Here is a 21,431-nt window from a genome sequence, read left to right on the forward strand (position 1 = left end):
CAGGAACAAAACAAACCAGAACAACATTGCAAGGGCTCTAAAAAATCAGGGCAATTGACTGCTAAAATATATTATTTCACTATATTATTATTTTAATAGGATCAAGAGTCTCCTAACATAACATCCAAAACATCCATGATGAAATTTAAAAAAAAATCATTCAACATACCAAGAACCAGGAAAAACTTCAAAAAGAAAAGACAACTAAATGATGTCAACAGAAAGATGAATCAGGTTTTGGAATTATTTGACAAGAATTTTAAAGTAGCCATCATGAAAATGCTTCTAACATGCAATTTGGAATTCTCAAAACAAATGAAAAACAGAAAATCTCAGCAAAAAAAAAAAAGCTATAAAAAAGAACCAAATAAAAATTATATAACTGAAAACCTACACTAACTGAAATAAAAAGCTCAAGGAATGGGTTCCAGAGTAGAATGGAGAGGACAGAGGATAGAATCAGCAAACCTGAAAACAAATCAAGAAAATTTACTCAATCTGAACAGAGTAAAAGTAGGCTGAAAACTGAGCCTCAGGGATTATGGTACAATATGGTACAATAACAAAAGATCTAACATTTCCATCATTAGAGTCCCAGAAGAAGATGAGGGAAAATAGCTTACAAAGGTATTCAAAGAAATAACGGCTGAAAACTTCCCAAAATTGGTGAAGACAAAAACTTATAGATTCAAGAAGGTTAGGAACCCCAAACAGGATAGACGTGAAGAAATCCACACTAAGACATATCATAATTAAACTTGTCAAAACCAAACTTTGGGACTTATCTGGTGGTCCAGTGGCTGAGACCCTGAGCTCCCAATGCAGAGGGCCCGGGTTCGATCCCTGGTCTGGGAACTAGATCCCGCATGCATGCTGCAACTCGGAGTTTGCATGCCACAACTAAGAAGGCCGCATACTGCAACTAAGAGTCTGCATGCCACAACTAAAAACATTCTGCATGCGGCAACTAAGACCCAGTGCAGTCAAAATAAATAAATAAATAGATAGATAGATAGTTTTTCTAAAAGAAAGAAACAATCTTTTTTTTTTTTTTTTGGCTATGCCATGTGACATGTGGGATCTTAGTTCCCCAACCAGGGACTGAACCTGTGTCCCCTGCATTGAGAGCACAGAGTCTTAACCACTGGACCACCAGGGAAGTCCCACAAAGAAACAGTCTTGAAAGTAGCCAGAGAAGAGCAACATATTGCCTAAGAACACCAATTCACATGACAGATTTCTCATCTGAAACCATGAAGGCCCCAATTAAGTACCACAGCATCTTTCAGGTGCTGAAAGAAAAGAACTGTCAACCACAAATTCTTATACCCAGGGAAACTATCCTTCAGAAATGATGGGGAAATAAATATATCTTCAAATGAAGGAAAACCAAATCCAGGGACTAAACAAATTTGTACTAACACAGAATCTACCATCATTTGTACAGGTAACAATCCTTGTTATCTGTACACAGAGACTGAACAGATATAATTAGCCAGAAATACTTGAACCATAAAATGTTACACAGGTTTTCAAATGTCATTTTATTTAAAAAATAATAATTTTTAATTTTAAAAAGTGATTTTATAAAAGTTTTTAATAATTTGAGAAAACAGTCAAGATATAACATAAAGGAAACAAAAAAGAAACAGACAAAATTATACATACAGTTTTGTTTTAAATATCTGTAAGCATATAAAAGGAACTGGAAAAGAATATTCCAAAATGTTATCAGTGATTGCAATGATTGACTGCCATAGGAAATTAGGAATTTCTCCTGTTTCTGGAGTTTCCAATTTGACTAAAGTACTTGTTACTTTTAAATGCTTACTAGCTGTGTAACCACTATGTACTGGAACTAGTAATACAAAGAACCTGCTAACACTCAGAGATTATGATTAACTGTGCAAAAGAATGGGGAATAGCCTCAATGAAATGATACAGCACAACTATTACTGTGCTTATCCAAAAGAGAAGAGTGTTGTCTTCTACATACCTGTGAATCTGTCCATTTTTATGCAAGTATTCCAACCCCTCCAGCACTTCTCTGAGTATTGTAGCAATGGTAGCTTCATCTAGGACTCCACTTTTATGTTCCCCCTTTGCCACAATGTGCTTAATAATATCCAGAACAGAACCTGAAAAGAGAAGACACAGTTTTCCATAATTTTTTAACTCATTCAATATAATTCAGAGCCATTTTTAAATCAAAACACATGTAAACCTTTTCATAAACTTAGCTGTGTAGGAAAGAAAGGAAAAAAGAGTAAATATAAGGAAATACAGATGTTTAAAGGTAATAATTTATTCTCGATTCCACTCTAAAACAGAAAGCAGCCTGCTAATATCCAAATAGTAGTGTTACACCGGCATCTTCTTTAGACTTCTAATGAGAATCTGAAAAAGGTAAAAGAGGATTTTTTTCCTTTTCTGTATATTTTTTTATTTTAATTTTTTTAAACATCTTTATTGAAGTATAATTGCTTTACAATGGTGTGTTAGTTTCTGCTGTATAACAAAGTGAATCAGCTATACGTATACATACATCCCCATATCTCCTCCCTCCTGCTTCTCCCTCCCACCCTCCCTATCCCACCCCTCTAGGTGGTCACAAAGCACCGAGCTGATCTCCCTGTGCTATGCGGCTGCTTCCCACCAGCTATCTATTTTACGTTTGGTAGTGTATATATGTCCATGCCACTCTCTCACTTTGTCACAGCTTACCCTTCCCCCTGCCCATATCCTCAAGTCCATTCTCTAGTAGGTCTGTGTCTTTATTCCCGTCTTACCCCTAGGTTCTTCGTGACATGTTTTTTTTCTTAGATTCCATATATATGTGTTAGCATACGGTATTTGTCTTTCTCTTTCTGACTTACTTCACTCTGTATGACAGACTCTAGGTCCATCCACCTCACTACAAATAACTCAATTTCGTTTCTTTTTATGGCTGAGTAATATTCCATTGTATATATGTACCACATCTTCTTTATCCATTCATCCAATGATGGACACTTAGGTTGCTTCCATCTCCTGGCTGGTAATAGAGGATTTTTAATCACCTCTGAAGAATCCCTAGGTAAACCATGCCCATCAATAACACTTTAGTATAAGATATAACAATCCAATCTAGGCTTCCAACATCAGATTAGAGTATGCAACATTGTATAAATAAAGATATAAAACACAGTTGAAACGCAGGTCAAATTACAGAAGAAAACTTGGAAAGTAAATATCATATGTGTATGCAAACTAATTTAAGGGTTAAAATTATGTTTCAGGTTAATAAGTAATAGAAATAAAACAGGTAAGGCAAAGAAAAATATGAAAAGAATAAAAATGGCAGTTCTTTTAAAATAACAGCCCAGATGTATTATCAATCCCATTCTTCCCAGGATGGGAAATAATGCTCCTCCTAAAAATCAGAGAGAGGGAGGGAAAAGACACCCATATAGTAATTAAAGTCACAGAATGCTGTCTACCATAACTGATGATTATTAAAAAAATGTCTGCTAGAGATCGGTAAGATTTCTGGCAGTACAATGGCCCATAAAGATCACAGAACCAAAGCAAAACAATCTCCAATATTAAAAACTGTGCCAAAAAATCTGAAACATAACATAAACTGCACTGAAAAGACTGGATGCCCATTTCTTGGCAAATGCTTCTGTTGAAAACATGCCCTGGTGGATGCTTTTTATTGCACACACTTAAAAAGAAAAAAATATACTTCCAAGTAGATGGAAAGAAGTGGTCTACATGGATTCCTCGAAAACATTAGAGAATTGAACACATGTTTACTTTAGCTCCCATTTGAAATCCACTAACTTGATAAGCTTGATAACAAGGGCATAAACCCAGAATAAAAAAGAAAGCAAGAAAGAAGATAACAGAAGAGATATAGCACTAATTTTCTGGGAGAAAGCAGAAAAAGTAACTGATTATGCAGAGTGGAAAAATCTGTAACTTCAGTGCCTGCAAAGGAAGTATATCAATTAGGAAAAAGTAAATTCCCTACCCTAGAGCTCCAGAAAGGCTCAGAATACAAACACCAAAGACCACATAAGGGAAAGTGAGGGGGGACTGAAGGAAAGGGCTGAACACAGGAAAACTGGTTGAAAGTTCATATAAGGCAGAATAAGATTCCCAGATCCCTCCTCCCCACCCTGGAAGCCAGGCCACGACCACTCCCCACCTCCAGCAGGAGACAGGCAGTTTACTCTCTGTAGACAAAGAACCAGGGAGGCTTCAGATTCTAGGTAACTTTTTCTAACACTTTCCCCTCTTTATTGCTGGGATTCACAAGACTGATTCACAAAGAGGGGGCCTAAGGAAGAAGTTTTGTTCTGTTTAGTTTAACCAAACACACATCAACTTCCAAAAAGCAAAGTGACTATACCAACAGGCATGTATTTCATTCTTCTGGGAAATCCAGGCCATGTAAGGACTGCTCAGTAAGAAGACATATGTATAAATGCCAACTGAGTTAAATGTTTGTAATATAAAGAATATCTAAAATAAGGAACGCAAAGGGAGAAACCGCTACTAGGAATTAAAAACACAATTTATTCATTCAACAATTAAGTCATATTATATGCGATCTAGAACCAGGTGCCATAGAATATGTCAAGAAGCATGTGACTGCTGACTTTCAGGGAACTTCTAATCTGGAAGATCAAAGAAATGGAGTAACAAAGACCCTAGGGCACACCAAAGTTATTAGATCTGTATTTTTAAAGAGTTTGAAGCAGGAACTCCTTTTCAAAGTCTTAGAAAATTTTAATTGATTTCACATCATCCAATGATCAACAGGGAAATTAAAGCAGTGCACACCCCCAGACAATGTCCAGAACAGATATACCAAACAAGGCTGGATAAGAAGCCCCCTCTTCCCTGGGATAACTTGTCTTTTCAGTTTTAGTCTCCCTCCCAACAATATGATTTTTATAGGTGGAGGGATGATCATGCCACTAAGACCTTCCCCCTTAACTGACAAATATTGGTCCTGGAAGGTCCCCCCTTCTTTTCCATATGATTTCCTCAGCATCTTGCAGCATCTAACATGATGATGGTGCCTATAATCCTCCCTCCTCAAACACCAAAAGTACACAGAATTCTTTATATCAACTCAGACAGAGAAAGATGAAAGTAAAATATTCTAAGCAAAAGAAAACTGCAGATTTATCACTGGATGATTCAAATTAATATCTAAAGAAAAGAAGGGATAATGAGGGAAGGCTGTATCAGCATATATAATATTATGTCCTTAGGCACAATCTGGAAGAAATATTCTACAGGGATAATCTGTTCTTAAACTTTAATGCATGCAATTACTTGGCAAACTAGTTAAAAATGCAGATTCCCAGACCTTACAGACTGTCATTCAAGAGATCTGAGGTAGGGCCCAAGAAGTTGCATTTTAACAACCTAGGCTACTCGATGAACACTGTCCACTGAAACCCAAGAATTTCTTAGAGTAAAAGCAAGTAAATTAAATAACGGAAAACAAGAGGGGTTTGGTACAAATTTCATAACAAAGCAAAAAATTAAAATGTAAGTAGATTATCTATTCCCCCAAACCATTTCATGTCTGCCTTCATAGTCTATGGCACAGAACATTTAAAAAGCAATGCAGGGCTTCCCTGGTGGCACAGTGGTTGAGAGTCCGCCTGTCGATGCAGGGGACAGGGGTTCATGCCCTGGTCCAAGAAGATCCCACATGCCGCGGAGCGGCTGGGCCCGTGAGCCATGGCCGCTGAGCCTGCGTGTCCGGAGCCTGTGCTCCGCAACGGGAGGGGCCGCAGCAGTGAGAGGTCCGTGTATCGCAAAACAAAAAAAAAAATGCAATGCAAAACTTTAACTGTCCAAGAAAATCATTACTAAATATTAAAAAAAAATGAAAAAGTGGTGAAGCAGCTGCTGGTTAATGACTCTTGTTAAATCTGATAATTGTAGCTCAATCAAATTAATTTCTCAGTCAACATGTTCATTTGCACAGTTTATTTTTATGAAAAAACACTCTTGAGTCCAAAACTAACTCACCCATTTTAGTTAGGTATTTTTACCAAGAAGTTTTAACCAATCTTTAGCCACTGGGTGTTGCTTGTGTCTTCCTAAGCCATGTAAGTTTTCAAAGGGGCCAAAATTTGCTTAGTCTGAGTATTCCATTTCAGATTAACAGAAATACCCTCCACTGTTGCTTGACCATCCAGAGCTGGTCACTCTTAATAACAGGTATTTTTTACCTGGGTCCTGCTCAGGGTCAAGGAAGTCCCATACCTTTTATCTCTTAGAAGATGACAAAGCATCCTTAAACCACAAAATAATTTCCTAACACAGTGAATTAAATTAGATTTCTGCATTTCTATAGTTCGTCCCTTTCAGTCACTTCTTCATCTTTTTTTTTTTTAAGACTTAACTTTATCTTTTCATAAATTTATTTTATTTATTTATTTTTGGCTGCATCGGGTCTTTGTTGCCGCGCATGGGCTTTCTCTAGTTGTGGCGAGTAGAGTCGACTCTTCGTTGCGGTGCACGGGCTTCTCATTGCAGCGGCTTCTCTTGTTGCAGAGCACGGGCTATAGGTGCGCGGGCTTCAGTAGTTGTGGTGCACAGGCTTAGATGCTCCAAGGCATGTGGGATCTTCCCCAACCAGGGCTCGAACCGGTGTGGCAGGCAGATTTTTAACCACTGTGCCACCAGGGAAGCCCCCCTTCCTTTTTAAAAATATTTGTTAGGAACGACCTTTTTCATATAAATTTATTTATTTTTGGCTGAGTTGGGTCTTCATTGCTGCATGTGGGCTTTCTCTAGTTGTGGCGAGTGGGGGCTACTCTTCGTTGCGGTGCGCGGGCTTCCCATTGCGATGGCTTCTCTTGTTGCAGAACATGGGCTCTAGGTGCACTGGCTTCAGCAGTTGTGGCACGCAGGCTCAGTAGTTGGGGTTCGTGGGTTCTAGAGCATAGGCACCATAGCTGTGGCACATGGCCTTAGTTGCTCCGCAGGATGTGGGATCTTCCCGGACCAGGGTTCGAACCTGTGTCCCCTGCATTGGCAGGCGGGTTCTAAACCACTGCGGCAGCAGGGAAGTCCCTTCATCTTTTCCTTTCAGAAGCTTTTTTTTTTTCCCCAAAGAAATTAACTGTTATTTGAAAGGAGACTACCCTTCCCCTCACTATTTCTAAGGACTCTATACAATAGCCTGCTTAAACCATTTTTCCAATACCAAAATTTCTAACAGCAAAGCATACAACTGCTCTAAATAATAAATAATAAAGCTTGTCCTACACTGATTAAGCTTCAATAATTTCAACACAAAAATCACACTTAACATTTTAAGTTTTAACAAATGTATTTTAAATACAACATGTTTTGTAGGAGTCCACAAGGTTTTTATCTCTAAAAAACGACATAATTTTTAGGGTTCAAAAATTCCGTTCTTCAAAAGAAATGACCATGTGTTTTCTTCTATAGCTTCAAACTTTCTATACTCAACTATTTGATTGCTCCATGCCACACCAGACAAACCTGACATGACTGAACTACTTTATACGTTACTAACTTCCCCAAAAGAAAGTTTAAAAAGGAGTCTGTAGTAAATGCAGCTCTCTAATACAATGTCTAATACAATATCTCACACAAAAGGACCTTTAAAAAGACCACTTCTTTCCTCATTTGATTAGGCAGGAGTTAATTTTCTGCAAAAGCAAAAAACAAACAAAAAATCATTTACAAAAGCATAACACTGGGGTTTCCTTTTTTACTCAAGATGTTCAACTACCCAAAATGACAACAATTACATCTTTAAGAGTATAATAAAAGGGGTAAAAAACAGCAATACAATTGACAAAGTGTAGAAGCTAAATAAACCAAAGATTTTTTTAAAGGTTCTTTTTAAGGAGTAGGAAGGATCAGAAGCTTGGGAAAATCCAGAATTAAACAAAAAAAGAGAAGGAGAAAAAGATGTCCTCAACTACAACTACTCTGTTTATCAACAGTGTCTTGGGCTGTAGGAACGAGATCTTGATTGTGATCTGTATCGACTATAGTAAGGAGAAGGTGATCTTCTTCTGTACCGGTAATCATAGTCTTCATATCTGCCGTACCCACAATCATATCCTCTATCACGGTAAGAATCTCGACGTCTGCCACCTCCTCCACCTCCACCACTATGAGTTGGTCTGCCCATGTATATGTCTGGTGTAGGTGTGTGCGCTCTCTTGGTGACAGAATAATCTACACGAATTCTTCTACTGTACAGCTCCATTCCATTTGCCCTTTCCATAGCCTCCTTGGAGTCATCTATTCTCTTGAAATAAACAAAAGCAAACCCTCGTGATCGTCCAGTTCGCTGGTCATAAACCACATTGACACCACTCAATGGTCCATATTGAGAAAATACTTCGCAAAGATCTCTCTCTGTTGTGTACAAACTAAGGCCAAACACTCCTAGACAAGTGTTGGGATCTGGATTTGCCCTGCTGCCTGTATGTCTTCTCCGGTTAGACACTGGAGAATGACTTCGGCTCCTTCGATGCTGGTATTCTGGTGTATAGGACCTACTTCGAGGTCGTCTCCTATGAGAGTGAGAATGGGATCTGGATCAAGTGTAACGTCTATGAGAATGCCTCCTTGACCTCGACCTGGATTTTGATCTTGATCGAGAATGGGATTCAAAGTGTTTGGAAACTCTTGATGGACTACGAGATCCTGACCTGCCCTCCAATTTTACATGAGCAAGAGTTCCCACTGGAGGTTTTGACTGAGAGTGAGACTCTCTGCCCTCGAAGTTGTTCTCTTCCACATCACTCATGTCGGCCAGGCACTCCCCAGAACTAAATAAGAGACAAGTCTCAGCTTGAGTGCCGATGGCCTAATCAACCAGCTGACTGGACCGTGGGGAGGAGGAAAGAGTTGGCAACAACAGCCACTCCACTCCCACTCGGTCACAGGCTCCAGCAAAATCTTCAGAAGCTTTCTTAATTACTTTGATTTCTAAAAATCTTATATTGCAGTTTGGTGCTAATAAATGGTAGAAACAGCTATTTAGATAGAAAGTGATTCCAATTTCTAAAGATTAACTTTCTATACTAATAAATTCCAACACTCAAAATCAGAGTTCTAATTATTTAATTAACAAAAGATAAGATTATTATAGACATAAGGGAGCATTACAAAATAATTATAATACTGACACACTTAAACTTACTTTGACCATGTTGTCCACTTGGTCGATGGGCTTAAGACTGCCAGTTGCAATTCATTTTACATTTAATTAGCTTATTAAATTCTATATCAGTACAATGTTGCTACATCAAAAATATGCTTTTGATTTAAATATTTTGGCTGAGGAAGTGAATATAAAAGAATGTAGCCTAAACATACTTCTATTAACTCTGGCTATTTACATTTTAAAATTGTTCAAACGGAGCCCCTGCTTCTCAATGGTCCCCTCCTCTCACTCTCTCTGCTCCAGCTGTGATCCCCCATCAGTTCCCAGGACACACCACACTGCTCCATCCTGCCTCCAGTCACTCTCAGTACAGTGTTCCCTCTATCTCTAGATTCCTTCTCCCATTCTTCCCGATACCAACTCCACCTCCCATTGCACCTGGCTAATTATTACCTATTCTTCAGGTCTCCTGAAGAATGTCACCTCCTGAAGGCAGTCTCTGTCTATCTTGCCACAGCCATTCTCCCTCAATAAAGTTAGGTTCTCCTGGTACTTATTCCCATGATACCTGATACTTCTTCATGGCACTCTACACCCTTATAATTAATTATAACTTTTACTTATTAGCTATAAGGCCCATAATAGCAAGGAACTGATGGTTTGATTCACCAGTGTATTGGTAATCAATAAGCATTTGATGAAAGGCTTTTTAATTGAGCTATCTTGACAGTTTCCTCCTATTTAAAAAAATTTTTTTAAGTTGTGCTTAGTTCTATCTTTTGTTTTCTAAATATTACTTAATGTATCTCTTCAGTTTGAATATGTATTTACTTTATAACTATACAAGATTACATTTTCTTTAAAAAGATGTAAATTTTTTAATATTTTAAAAGTAAACATTTAGATATAAGATTATGTTGACTCATAAAATTATAAGTAATTATAAAAAGAATTAATGCCTGGAATATATTTGAAAATTATCATCCAGGAAATCTGCTGAGTGCTATGCTTGAAAAATTGGGCACCATCCCAGGAAACTTAAGACCAGGAGGAACAGAGAGGTACATTGAAAAGACATCCCACTCAGCTACATATCCTGCCCTTTCTGTGATCAGGACATATACTCACTGAGAGAGCAACAGGGATTCTTTAAAAAAAAAATTTTTTTCTAAGGCATTCTGCTTAGGAGTAGCAGAAAGGATGGGCTGGCATACAGCTATGCATAACAGAATTAAGCAGACAACTTATTGCTATTCATCAGAGGACTTTTTAGCAAAACATTGAAAACTTTGTATTACACATTTTTGTAAATTACATATAAAGAAAACTGTGCTGTAGGTGATCAAAAACGAAAGATACAGTATTACCTAATATTCCCATATCTGTCCATACTGAAAGAACCATGCTTGACCACCATCTTGAAAGGTGGTTGGTGTTAGCAAGGCTTCTAATCATCATATGAACAGGGCCTTTAACAAAGTAATCCAGTTTCTCCAGTGTGTCACTAATGGGATTGAAACAAAAAGGTGATTCTGGCTACACTGAAAAGCATCAAATAACAAGGGATTATTATTATTAATGATTAAAATTTCTTGTGCACCTATTACATGTCAGCATAGTGGGGGATGCTTTGCATAGTCATCTCATTTACTCCTCCCCAATACCCTGAAATGCAGAAAGGCACCCCCATTTAACAGACAAGAAAATAGGTTCAAAGAGTTGAAAAAGTTTGCCCAGTGACACAACTGCTAAGTAGAAAACCTGGAATTTAATTCTAAAGCCTATGACTTTCCTTTAAAGCCCCTCTGGGTAAGTAAGGTGTTCAATGAGTAATGGTGTTGACATGGCAAATAAACATGGATTCTCTTTTGTGTAACCCTACAATCCAAAATGGAAGATCATGCTCCCACATGAAATATATATGCAAACAAGTCACACAGTGATGGGAAAGTCAGGCAGCTCCATCACTCACTTGTCCTCTCCATCTTGCCACATCATTCAAATCCATGCCATAACAAAATGTCTAATTTACTACATGGCATGGGTCTTTCATGTTATGGTTGTCTAACCATAACAAAATCTTCAATCTATACATACCAAGGGTCCACTGTTTGCAATCAGCAATACTTACACTTTATTCTAAGGACTAAAGCAGAAATAATTGTAAATATAATAGTGCAGGACAAAGTATGTAATTAATTATGTTAATATGGGGGAACCAAGATTTTCTGTGTAAGAGTAAAGAGATTCAAATATAATTTTAAAGTTTTAAACGTCTGTAATGTTAAACTTGAACTGTCAAATCATGACTTATTTTTAATATACTACAATATATTTCCAAGCTCTTTCAACTAGAAACAATGACAAAGTAGCAGCAATGAGCATCCCAAGAATCCAAGTTATACTTTCTAAATACCACTCCCCATAAAAAGGATCAGGGCTCCTTAGAATATTCGCTGATTCTGAGAAAAGCAATATAAATGTGAACCTTTATCCTGAACTAAAGATCAAGGAATTTATCAAAGATTGATGGATTCATGTCAAAAGGACACAACAGAAAGCTTGAAAGGACTCCCACTGACAAAATTTTGGATAACCTGAGCATCAAAAGAATAGAGTATAGCTGACTGAAAGACACTGAATATATAAAAATCCTTGAGTCTATATAGTGATACTCCAAAAAATGAAAGCATTACTCAATGGGAAAAAGGAAAAAAAAATCACTGGCAGTGATTATTAAACTAACTCTCTACTCTGAAAATTGGTCCTTAAAAAAACACATTTATCCTGCCTTTTCAGTAGGAACTACAGTATAGGTTAATCAAAAAGCCCCAGTTAACAAGGGAAAGTTCCTTTACAGAGAAGAATGCCGGTTTATAACTGTAAAAAAAAAAAAAGGGCGCAATAGGAAAAATTACCATTCTGCAACCCCTGACAAACTAATTGAGACAAGCAAGGATTGTTAATGGATGCTAAAAATCATTAGACAAAAGACTGGGGAACTGGATACTCACAGTGCCAAAGTATCATCCCACAGATTACTTGCTTGCTGCCAAGGGAAATAAAGCTTACTTTTCCATGCAGAGTCCTGGCTGTCATAATGTTAAGCAATCAAAATTAATATCACCAGATAGCAAATACTACTTCCTGATGTGATGCAATATGAAGTACACAGCATCACCCACAAAATATTCTGTCCAAACAACACTTTAGGTCTTGTTTTAATTTGTAGGAAACAGAGGAATATAAATCAGGTTAAACATCACCAGGAAGAAATAACCAGTTAAATCCAGAATGTGGAGTAGCTGCGTGCTGCTAGTGCTGCTCAGGGCTCCAGATCACAGGGCTAGGCGCAACATCTCTGCACACAGCCCCGCGGAGCCAAGGTGTCATGTGCAGAGCTTCTGCACGCAGCCCGCCAAGCTCAAGTATCAGGTGCAGCCATTTGATGCTAGGAACTCTTGTCTGAATTGCCAGGAAGAAGGCCACTGCACGCAGTACCCTTTGAGCAAGTGAAACTAGACTAAGCACAAAGGAAAAAACATGAAATGTGGATCCTCTAGCAACAGGAGTAATGGAAGACTTCCCTAAATCTGCCCTCAAGCTTTCCCTTGATTGATCTGTGAGTATGGAACACTTCAAAACTAAATAGTGTGAAGAGAGAAACCTTCAAAATGGCGGAGGAGTAAGACGTGGAGATCACCTTCCTCCCCACAAATACATCAAAACTACATCTATGTGTGGAACAACTCCTACAGAACACCTACTGAACGCTGGCAGAGGACCTCAGACTTCCCAAAAGCCGTGTGGCTGACAGGGGCTTGGTGGTCCGGCTGGCTGTCAGGCCTGAGCCTCTGAGGTTTGAGAGCCGAGTTCAGGACATTGGTCCACCAGAGACCTCCCAGCGCCACATAATATCAATCAGCGAGAGCTCTCCCAGAGATCTCCATCTCAACGCTAAGACCCAGCCCCACTCAACGACCAGCAAGCTCCAGTGCTGGACACCCCATGCCAAACAACTAGCAAGACAGGAACACAATACCACCCATTAGCAGAGAGGCTGCCTAAAATCATAATAAGTCCACAGACACCCCAAAACACACCATCAGACGTGGACCTGCCCACCAGAAAGACAAGATCCAGCCTCATCCACCAGAACACAGGCACCAGTCCCCTCCATCAGGAAGCCTACACACCCCACTGAACCAACCTTCCCCACTGGGGGCAGACACCAAGAACAACGGGAACTACAAACCTGTAGGGGGCAAAAAGGAGACCCCAAATACAGTAAGTTAAGCAAAATGAAAAGACAGAGAAATATGCAGCACGTGAAAGAACAAGGCAAAAACCCACCAAACCAAACAAATGAAGAGGAAATAGGCAGTCGACCTGAAAAAGAATTCAGAGTAATGATAGTAAAGATGATCTAAAATCTTGGAAATAGGGCTTCCCTGGTGGTGCAGTGGTTGAGAGTCCGCCTGCCGGTGCGGGGGACATGGGTTCGGGCCCTGGTCCAGGAAGATCCCACATGCTGCAGAGCGGCTGGGCCCGTGCACCACAGCTACTGAGCCTATGAGCCACAACTACTGAAGCCCGAGCTCCTGGAGCCCGTGCTCTGCAGCAGGAGAGGCCACCGCAGTGAGAGGCCCATGCACCGCAACAAAGAGTGGCCATTGCTTGCCGCAACTAGAGAAACCCCGCACACAGCGGCGAAGACCCAACACAGCCAGAAATAAATTAATTAATTAAATAAATTTTAAAAAATAAAATAAAATCTTGGAAATAGAATGGAGAAAATACAAGATACATTTAATAAGGACCTAGAAGAATTAAAGAGCAAATAAACAATGATGAACAACATAATAAATGAAATAAAAAAATCTCTAGAAGGAATCAACAGCAGAATAACTGAGGAAGAAGAACGGATAAGCGACCTGGAAGATAAAATAGTGGAAATAACTACCACAGAGCAGAAAAACGAAAAAAGAATGAATTGAGGAAGTCACAGAGACCTCTGGGACAACATTAAATGCACCAACATTCAAATTATAGGGGTCCTAGAGGAAGAGAAAAAGAAAGGGACTGAGAAAATATTTGAAGAGATTATAGCTGAAAACTTCCCAATATGGGAAAGGAAATAGTTGATCAAGTCCAAGAAGTGCAGAAAACCCATACAGGATAAATCCAAGGAGAAACACACCAAGACACATATTAATCAAACTATCAAAAATTAAATACAAAGAAAAAATACTGAAGCAGCAACGGAAAAGCAACAAATAACATACAAGGGAATCCTCATAAGGTTAACAGCTGATCTTTCAGCACAAACTCTGCAAGCCAGAAGGGAGTGGCAGGACATATTTAAAGTGATGAAAGGGAAAAACCTACAACCAAGATTACTCTATCCAGCAAGAATCTCATTCAGATTCAATGGAGAAATTAAAACCTTTACAGACAAGCAAAAGCTAAGAGAATTCAGCACCACCAAACCTGCTTTACAACAAATGCTAAAGGAACTTCTCTAGGCAGGAAACACAAGAGGAGGAAAAGACCTACTGTAACAAACCCAAAACAATTAAGAAAATGGTAATAGGAACATACATATCGATAATTACCTTAAATGTAAATGGATTAAATGCTCCAACCAGAAGACACAGACTGGCTGAATGGATACAAAAACAAGACCCATATATATGCTGTCTACGAGAGACCCACTTCAGACCTAGGGACACATACAGACTGAAAGTGTGTTGATGGAAAAACATATTCCATGCAAATGGAAATCAAAAGAAAGCTAGAGTAGCAATTCTCATATCAGACAAAATAGACTTTAAAATAAAGACTATTACAAGAGACAAAGAAGGACACTACATAATGATCAAGGGATCCATCCAAGAATAAGATATAACAACTGTAAATATTTATGCACCCAACATAGGAGCACCTCAAAACTTAAGGCAAATGATAACAGCCATAAAAGGGGAAATCCACAGTAACACAACAATAGTACAGGACTTTAACACCACACTTTCACCAACTGACAGATCAACCAAAATGAAAATAAATAAGGAAACACAAGCTTTAAATGACAAGATGGATTTAATTGATATTTATAGGACATTCCATCCAAAAAGGACAGAATACACTTTCTTCTCAAGTGCTTATGGAACATTCTCCAGGATAGATCATATCTTGGGTCACAAATTAAGTCTTGGTAAATTTAAGAAAATTGAAATCGTATCAAGTATCTTCTCCGACCACAACGCTATGAGACTAGATATCAATTACAGGAAAAAAATCTGTAAAAAATACAAACACATGAGGCTAAAAAATATGCTACTAAATAACCAAGAGATCAATGAAGAAATCAAAGAGGAAATCAAAACATACCTAAAAACAAATGACAATGAAAACATGACAACCCAAAACCTATGGGATGTAGCAAAAGCAGTTCTAAGAGGGAAGTTTATAGCAATACAATCCTACCTCAAGAAACAAGAAAAATCTCAAATGAACAACCTAACCTTACATCTAAAGCAACTAGAGAAAGAAGAACAAAAACACCCCAAAGTTAGCAGAAGGAAAGAAATCATAAAGATCAGATCAGAAATAAATGAAAAAGAAATGAAGGAAACGATAGCAAAGATCAATAAAACTAAAAGCTGGTTCTTTGAGAAAATAAACAAAATTGATAAACCATTAGACAGACTCATCAAGAAAAAAAGGGAGAAGACTCAAATCAACAGAATTAGAAATGAAAAAGGAGAAGTAACAACTGACACTACGGAAATACAAAGGATCATGAGAGATTACTACAAGCAACTATGTGCCAATAAAATGGACAACCTAGAAGAAATGGACAAATTCTTAGAAAAGCACAACCTTCCGAGACTGGACCAGGAAGAAATAGAAAATATAAACAGACCAATCATAAGCACTGAAATTGAAACTGTGATTAAAAGTCTTCCAACAAACAAAAGCCCAGGACCAGATGGCTTCACAGACGAATTCTATCAAACATTTAGAGAAGAGCTAACACTTATCCTTCTCAAACTCTTCCAAAATATAGCAGAGGGAGGAACACTTCCAAACTCATTTTACCATCACCCTGACACCAAAACCAGACAAAGATGTCACAAAAAAAGAAAACTATAGGCCAATATCACTGATGAACATAGTTGCAAAAATCCTCAACAAAATACTAGCAAACAGAATCCAACAGCACATTAAAAGGATCATACACCATGATCAAGTGGGGTTTATCCCAGGAATGCAAGGATTCTTCAATATATGCAAATCAATCAATGTGATACACCATATTAACAAACTGAAGGATAAAAACCATATGCTAATCTCAATAGATGCAGAAAAAAGCTTTCGACAAAACTCAACACACATTTATGATAAAAACCCTCCAGAAAGTAGGCATAGTGGGAATTTACCTCAACATAATAAAGGCCATATATGACAAACCCACAGTGAACATTGTTCTCAATGGTGAAAAACTGAAACCATTTCCACTAAGATCAGGAACAAGACAAGGTTGCCCACTCTCACCACTATTATTCAACATAGTTTTGGAAGTTTTAGCCACAGCAGTCAGAAAAGAAAAAGAAATAAAAGGAACCCAAATCGGAAGAGAAGAAGTAAAACTGTCACTGTTTGCAGATGACATGATACTGTACACAGAGAATCCTAAAGCTGCTACCAGAAAACTACTAGAGCTAATCAATGAATTTAGTAAAGTAGCAGGATACAAAATTAATGCACAGAAATCTCTTGCATTCCTATACAATAATGATGAAAAATCTGCGAAGGAAATTAAGGAAACACTCCCATTTATCACTGCAACAAAAAGAATAAAATACCTAGGAATAAACCTACCTAAGGAGACAAAAGACCTGTATGCAGAAAACTACAAGACACTGATGAAAGAAGTTAAAGAAGATACAAACAGATGGAGAGATACACCATGTTCTTGGATTGGAAGAATCAACATTGTGAAAGTGACTATACTACCCAAAGCAATCTACAGGTTCAATACAATCCCTATCAAACTACCACTGGCATTTTTCACAGAACTAGAACAAAAAATTTCACAATTTGTATGGAAACACAAAAGACCCCAAATAGTTAAAGCAATCTTGAGAAAGAAAAACAGAGCTGGAGGAATCAGGCTTCCTGACTTCAGACTATACTACAAAGCTACAGTAATCAAGGCAGTATGGACTGGCACAAAAACAGAAACATGGATCAATGGGACAGGATAGAAAGCCCAGAGGTAAACCCACGCACATATGGTCACCTTATCTTTGATAAAGGAGGCAAAAATATACAGTGGAGAAAAGACAGCCTCTTCAATAAGTGGTGCTGGGAAAACTGGACGGCTTCATGTAAAAGAATGAAATATAATGCTCCTTAACACCATACACAAAAATAAACTCAAAATGGATTAAAGACCTAAATGTAAGGTCAGACACTATAAAACTCTTAGAGGAAAACATAGGCAGAACACTGTATGACATAAATCACAGCAAGATCCTTTTTGACCCATCTCCTAGAGAAATGGAAATAAAACAAAACTAAACAAATGGGACCTAATGAAACTCAAAAGCTTTTGCACAGCAAAGGAAACCATAAACAAGACAAAAAGACAACCCTCAGAATGGGAGAAAATATTTGCAAACGAAGTAACTGACAAAGGATTAATCTTCAAAATATACAAGCACCTCATCCAGCTCAATATCAAAAAAACAAACAACTCAATCCAAAATTGGGCAGAAGACCTAAACAGACATTTCTCCAAAGAAGATATACAGACTGCCAATAAACACATGAAAGGATGCTCAACATCACTAATCATTAGAGAAAAGCAAATCAAAACTACAATGAGGTATCACCTCACACCGGTCAGAATGGCCATCATCAAAAAATCTGCAAACAACAAATGCTGGAGAGGGTGTGGAGAAAAGGGAATCCTCCTACACTTTTGGTGGGAATGTAAATTGATACAGCCACTACGGAGAACAGTATGGAGGTTCCTTAAAAAACTAAAAACAGGGCTTCCCTGGTGGCGCAGTGGTTGCGAGTCCGCCTGCCGATGCAGGGGACGCGGGTTCGTGCCCCGGTCTGGGAGGATCCCACATGCCGCGGAGCGGCTGGGCCCGTGAGCCATGGCCGCTGAGCCTGCGCGTCCGGAGCCTGTGCTCCGCAATGGGAGAGGCCACAACAGTAAGAGGCCCCCGTAACGCAAAAAAAAAAAAAAAAAAAAAAAAAAAAAAAAAAACTAAAAACAGAACTACCATATGACCCAGCAATCCCACTACTGGGCATATACCCTGAGAAAACCATAACTCAAAAAGAGTCATGTACCACAATGTTCATGGCAGCACTATTTACAATTGCCAGGACATGGAAGCAACCTAAGTGTCCATCGACCGATGAATGGATAAAGATGTGGCACATATATACAATGGCATATTACCCAGCCATAAAAAGAAACGAAATTGAGTTATTTGTAGTGAGGTGGATGGACCTAGAATCTGTCACACAGAGTGAAGTAAGTCAGAAAGAGAAAAACAAATACCGTATGCTAACACATATATATGGAATCTAAGAAAAAACAACTCTTTCTGAAGAACCTAGGGCCAGGACAGGAATGAAGACACAGACACAGAGAGTGGACTTAAGGACACGGGGAGGGGGAAAGGTAAACTGGGACTAAGTGAGAGAGTGGCATTCACATAAATACACTACCAAATGTAAAATAGATAGCTAGTGAGAAGCAGCCACATAGCACAGGGAGATCAGCTCAGTGCTTTGTGACCACCTAGAGGGGTGGGATAAGGAGTGTGGGAGGGAGACGCAAGAGGAAGGGGATATGGGGATTTATGTGTACATATAGCTGCTTCACTTTGTTATACAGCAGCAACTAATACAACAATGTAAAGCAATTATACTCCAATAAAGATGTTAAAAAAAAAATTCAGAATGTGGGACAAGATAGACTCTTCAGATCAGACCCTTCAGTAAGTCTGCCTCATGGAAGAGAGGAAGTAGGAGGGAACCATCCTAGATTAAGAGTAATTGAAGAGGCATGACAAACAAATGCAACATGTGAAACTTGTCTCAGCTTGTACACTATTATCATTAGATACTTTATTCTCAGTATCTCCTCAAATGTAAATGTCCATGAAAACCAAAACAAGAAAAACATTTGTATAAATTTTCCAAACCATGGAAGTTGACATTTCATTGTACTCTACTCACCTCCACTTAGTAGCTTCATGACTAGCCACAGCTCATCTTTTACCACAAAAGACGTGTAGTAAGACACAATATTAGGATGATGGCACTGACTCATGGCTTGAATTTCTTTCTACAAAGAAGAGAAAACATGGTAATTCATTATATGCAAGCCTAAAACACTAGAAGTTACTGAATCCAGATCTGGGGATTCCAAAGATTATGTCACAACCTTTCCGGGATTTTCATGCCTGACCTCTGCAAGAATGGTTAAACCAAAAAAAACGCTTGGTTTCCCTCAATCCATTCTGACTTTTACTCCTTTCACTCGTTAAACTAGCGATCTCTGAAACCAGAAACATGCACTATTTATCACACCCTGCCACAGCACCACAGAGGCCTCCACTGGGACACATATTTTTACTTCCAGGTGCCCTTAAAGAACCATCTTGGGAAATCAGGTTTTACAGTCACAGAGGATAATTATCAATACTAATAAACAAAGGGTGGTTTGTTTGTTTGTCTTTTTTCTCCAAAACATTGTTTCATCTCATTTTTGTGAAATGATTAACATTTCCCACTTTAAAGAGGCCATAAACTAAATCCAAAGTAGACACCTGAGCCCAAAGTCTCAGCATATACTATCTCATTCGAATTTAATGAATTTAAATTAGATTTGGTGTGATAAAATGCCTCATAAAAGCCCTGTGTGATCAGGGCCCTGCTTACTTCTCCATCATTCCTACTGCCTTCACTGACCCTACCCCCAACATACCCCAGTCCTATGATCCAGCCATAGTAACTTCAAGTGAGCCATGCTTCTTCTAACCATGAACAATTTAACCCTGTTGTTCCCTCTGCCTCAAATACACTTCCCTCATTTTCACCTAGCTGAAAACACCAATTCTTCCTTCTGATCTCAGCCAAAATACCACTTCCTCCCAACTTCCCAGGTTGAGTTAGTTAGGTGTCCCTTCTCTTGGCTTCCAAGCTCTGTGCATATCTCCTTACATCACAGCACATATGTACTGAATAGTACATTGGATGCTTATTTGTCTGTCCTTCCCTACTAGACTGACAACTCCAAGAAGGCATGTACTTAAAAGGGGACTCCTACACATGGTGGGAATTATCATACTATACTGTAATTGCCTATTTATTTTTCTGCATTCCTCACAAAACTGTAGCTCAATGAGAGGTCAGACTCTGTATACTGGCACTTATTGTGCCTGGCACACAGTATACCCTCAATAAATATTTGCTGAATGAATAAAGTCCTATAGCACTTTATATAGCTTTTTACTTACTGATGTATGAATACTTGCCCTATGCCCTTGGTATTTGTTCAGTAAGATCAATTGTGTAAAAGTTGCCCATAATCCCTGATTCATAAGGAGTGTTCAATAAACACTAGTTTTTCCATTCTCATTTTCTCTACTTGAATGTAAATTCTTTTACGGCAAGGACTTCGTTGTGTGCATTTTTGCTACCCACTAAGTTACTAACACAGTCTTCCATACTAAAAGGTAAGTAAATATGAAGGATAAAGAAGAAGAACTAAAGTAAACACCTGCCTATTGACAGAGTTACACAGGATTTGAAGAGATAAGATATGTACATATAAGTGGGAATATAAAGAACAGCATATACGTGCCAAATGAGCAGTAAAGATAGTAAATGTTACAAGAATCCAGAGGAAAGAACAGTTAAGGCAGGCAAGAAGTCTTCACAGAGAAGGTGGAAACTACGTTTAGTTCTGCAGGATGTGGGATGTTATAGCAGTACAAGGTGCAAAGCACATAAAATTACAAAAAAAAGGATGAAATAAGCAAGACAGATTTTAGGACACAGGAGTAAACCTGTCTAAGGTTAAGCAGTTCATGCTTTCAATAGAAATTTACCAAATGCCTACTCTGTGCCAGGCACAGTCCTAGGTGCTTGACCACAATGGTGAACCCTCATGAAACTTACAGTCTGGTGAAAAAGTTAGACAAATACTAATTTATAATACAGATGA

The 21,431-nt window shown here is 38.4% G+C and overlaps 1 protein-coding gene and 1 pseudogene across 2 annotated transcripts in view; both read right to left on the reverse strand.

Moving 5' to 3' along the window:
* OXSR1 (oxidative stress responsive kinase 1) overlaps positions 1-21,431 on the reverse strand; it is a gene marked incomplete at both ends in the record, with an annotated part of 100,545 nt that overhangs the window by 56,602 nt on the left and 22,512 nt on the right. The window contains 2 exons of the mRNA XM_079712296.1: positions 1,997-2,138; positions 19,439-19,547. Coding sequence (XP_079568422.1) covers positions 1,997-2,138; positions 19,439-19,547 — 251 coding nt within the window. The remainder of the gene's footprint in view (positions 1-1,996; positions 2,139-19,438; positions 19,548-21,431) is intronic.
* LOC307059827 (transformer-2 protein homolog alpha-like) lies at positions 7,988-8,809 on the reverse strand (annotated as a pseudogene). The gene has a single exon. The product of its transcript is annotated as a transformer-2 protein homolog alpha-like (transcript).

Source organism: Hyperoodon ampullatus (assembly GCF_949752795.1).
Source record: "Hyperoodon ampullatus genome assembly, chromosome: 10".
NCBI lineage: Eukaryota > Metazoa > Chordata > Mammalia > Artiodactyla > Ziphiidae > Hyperoodon > Hyperoodon ampullatus.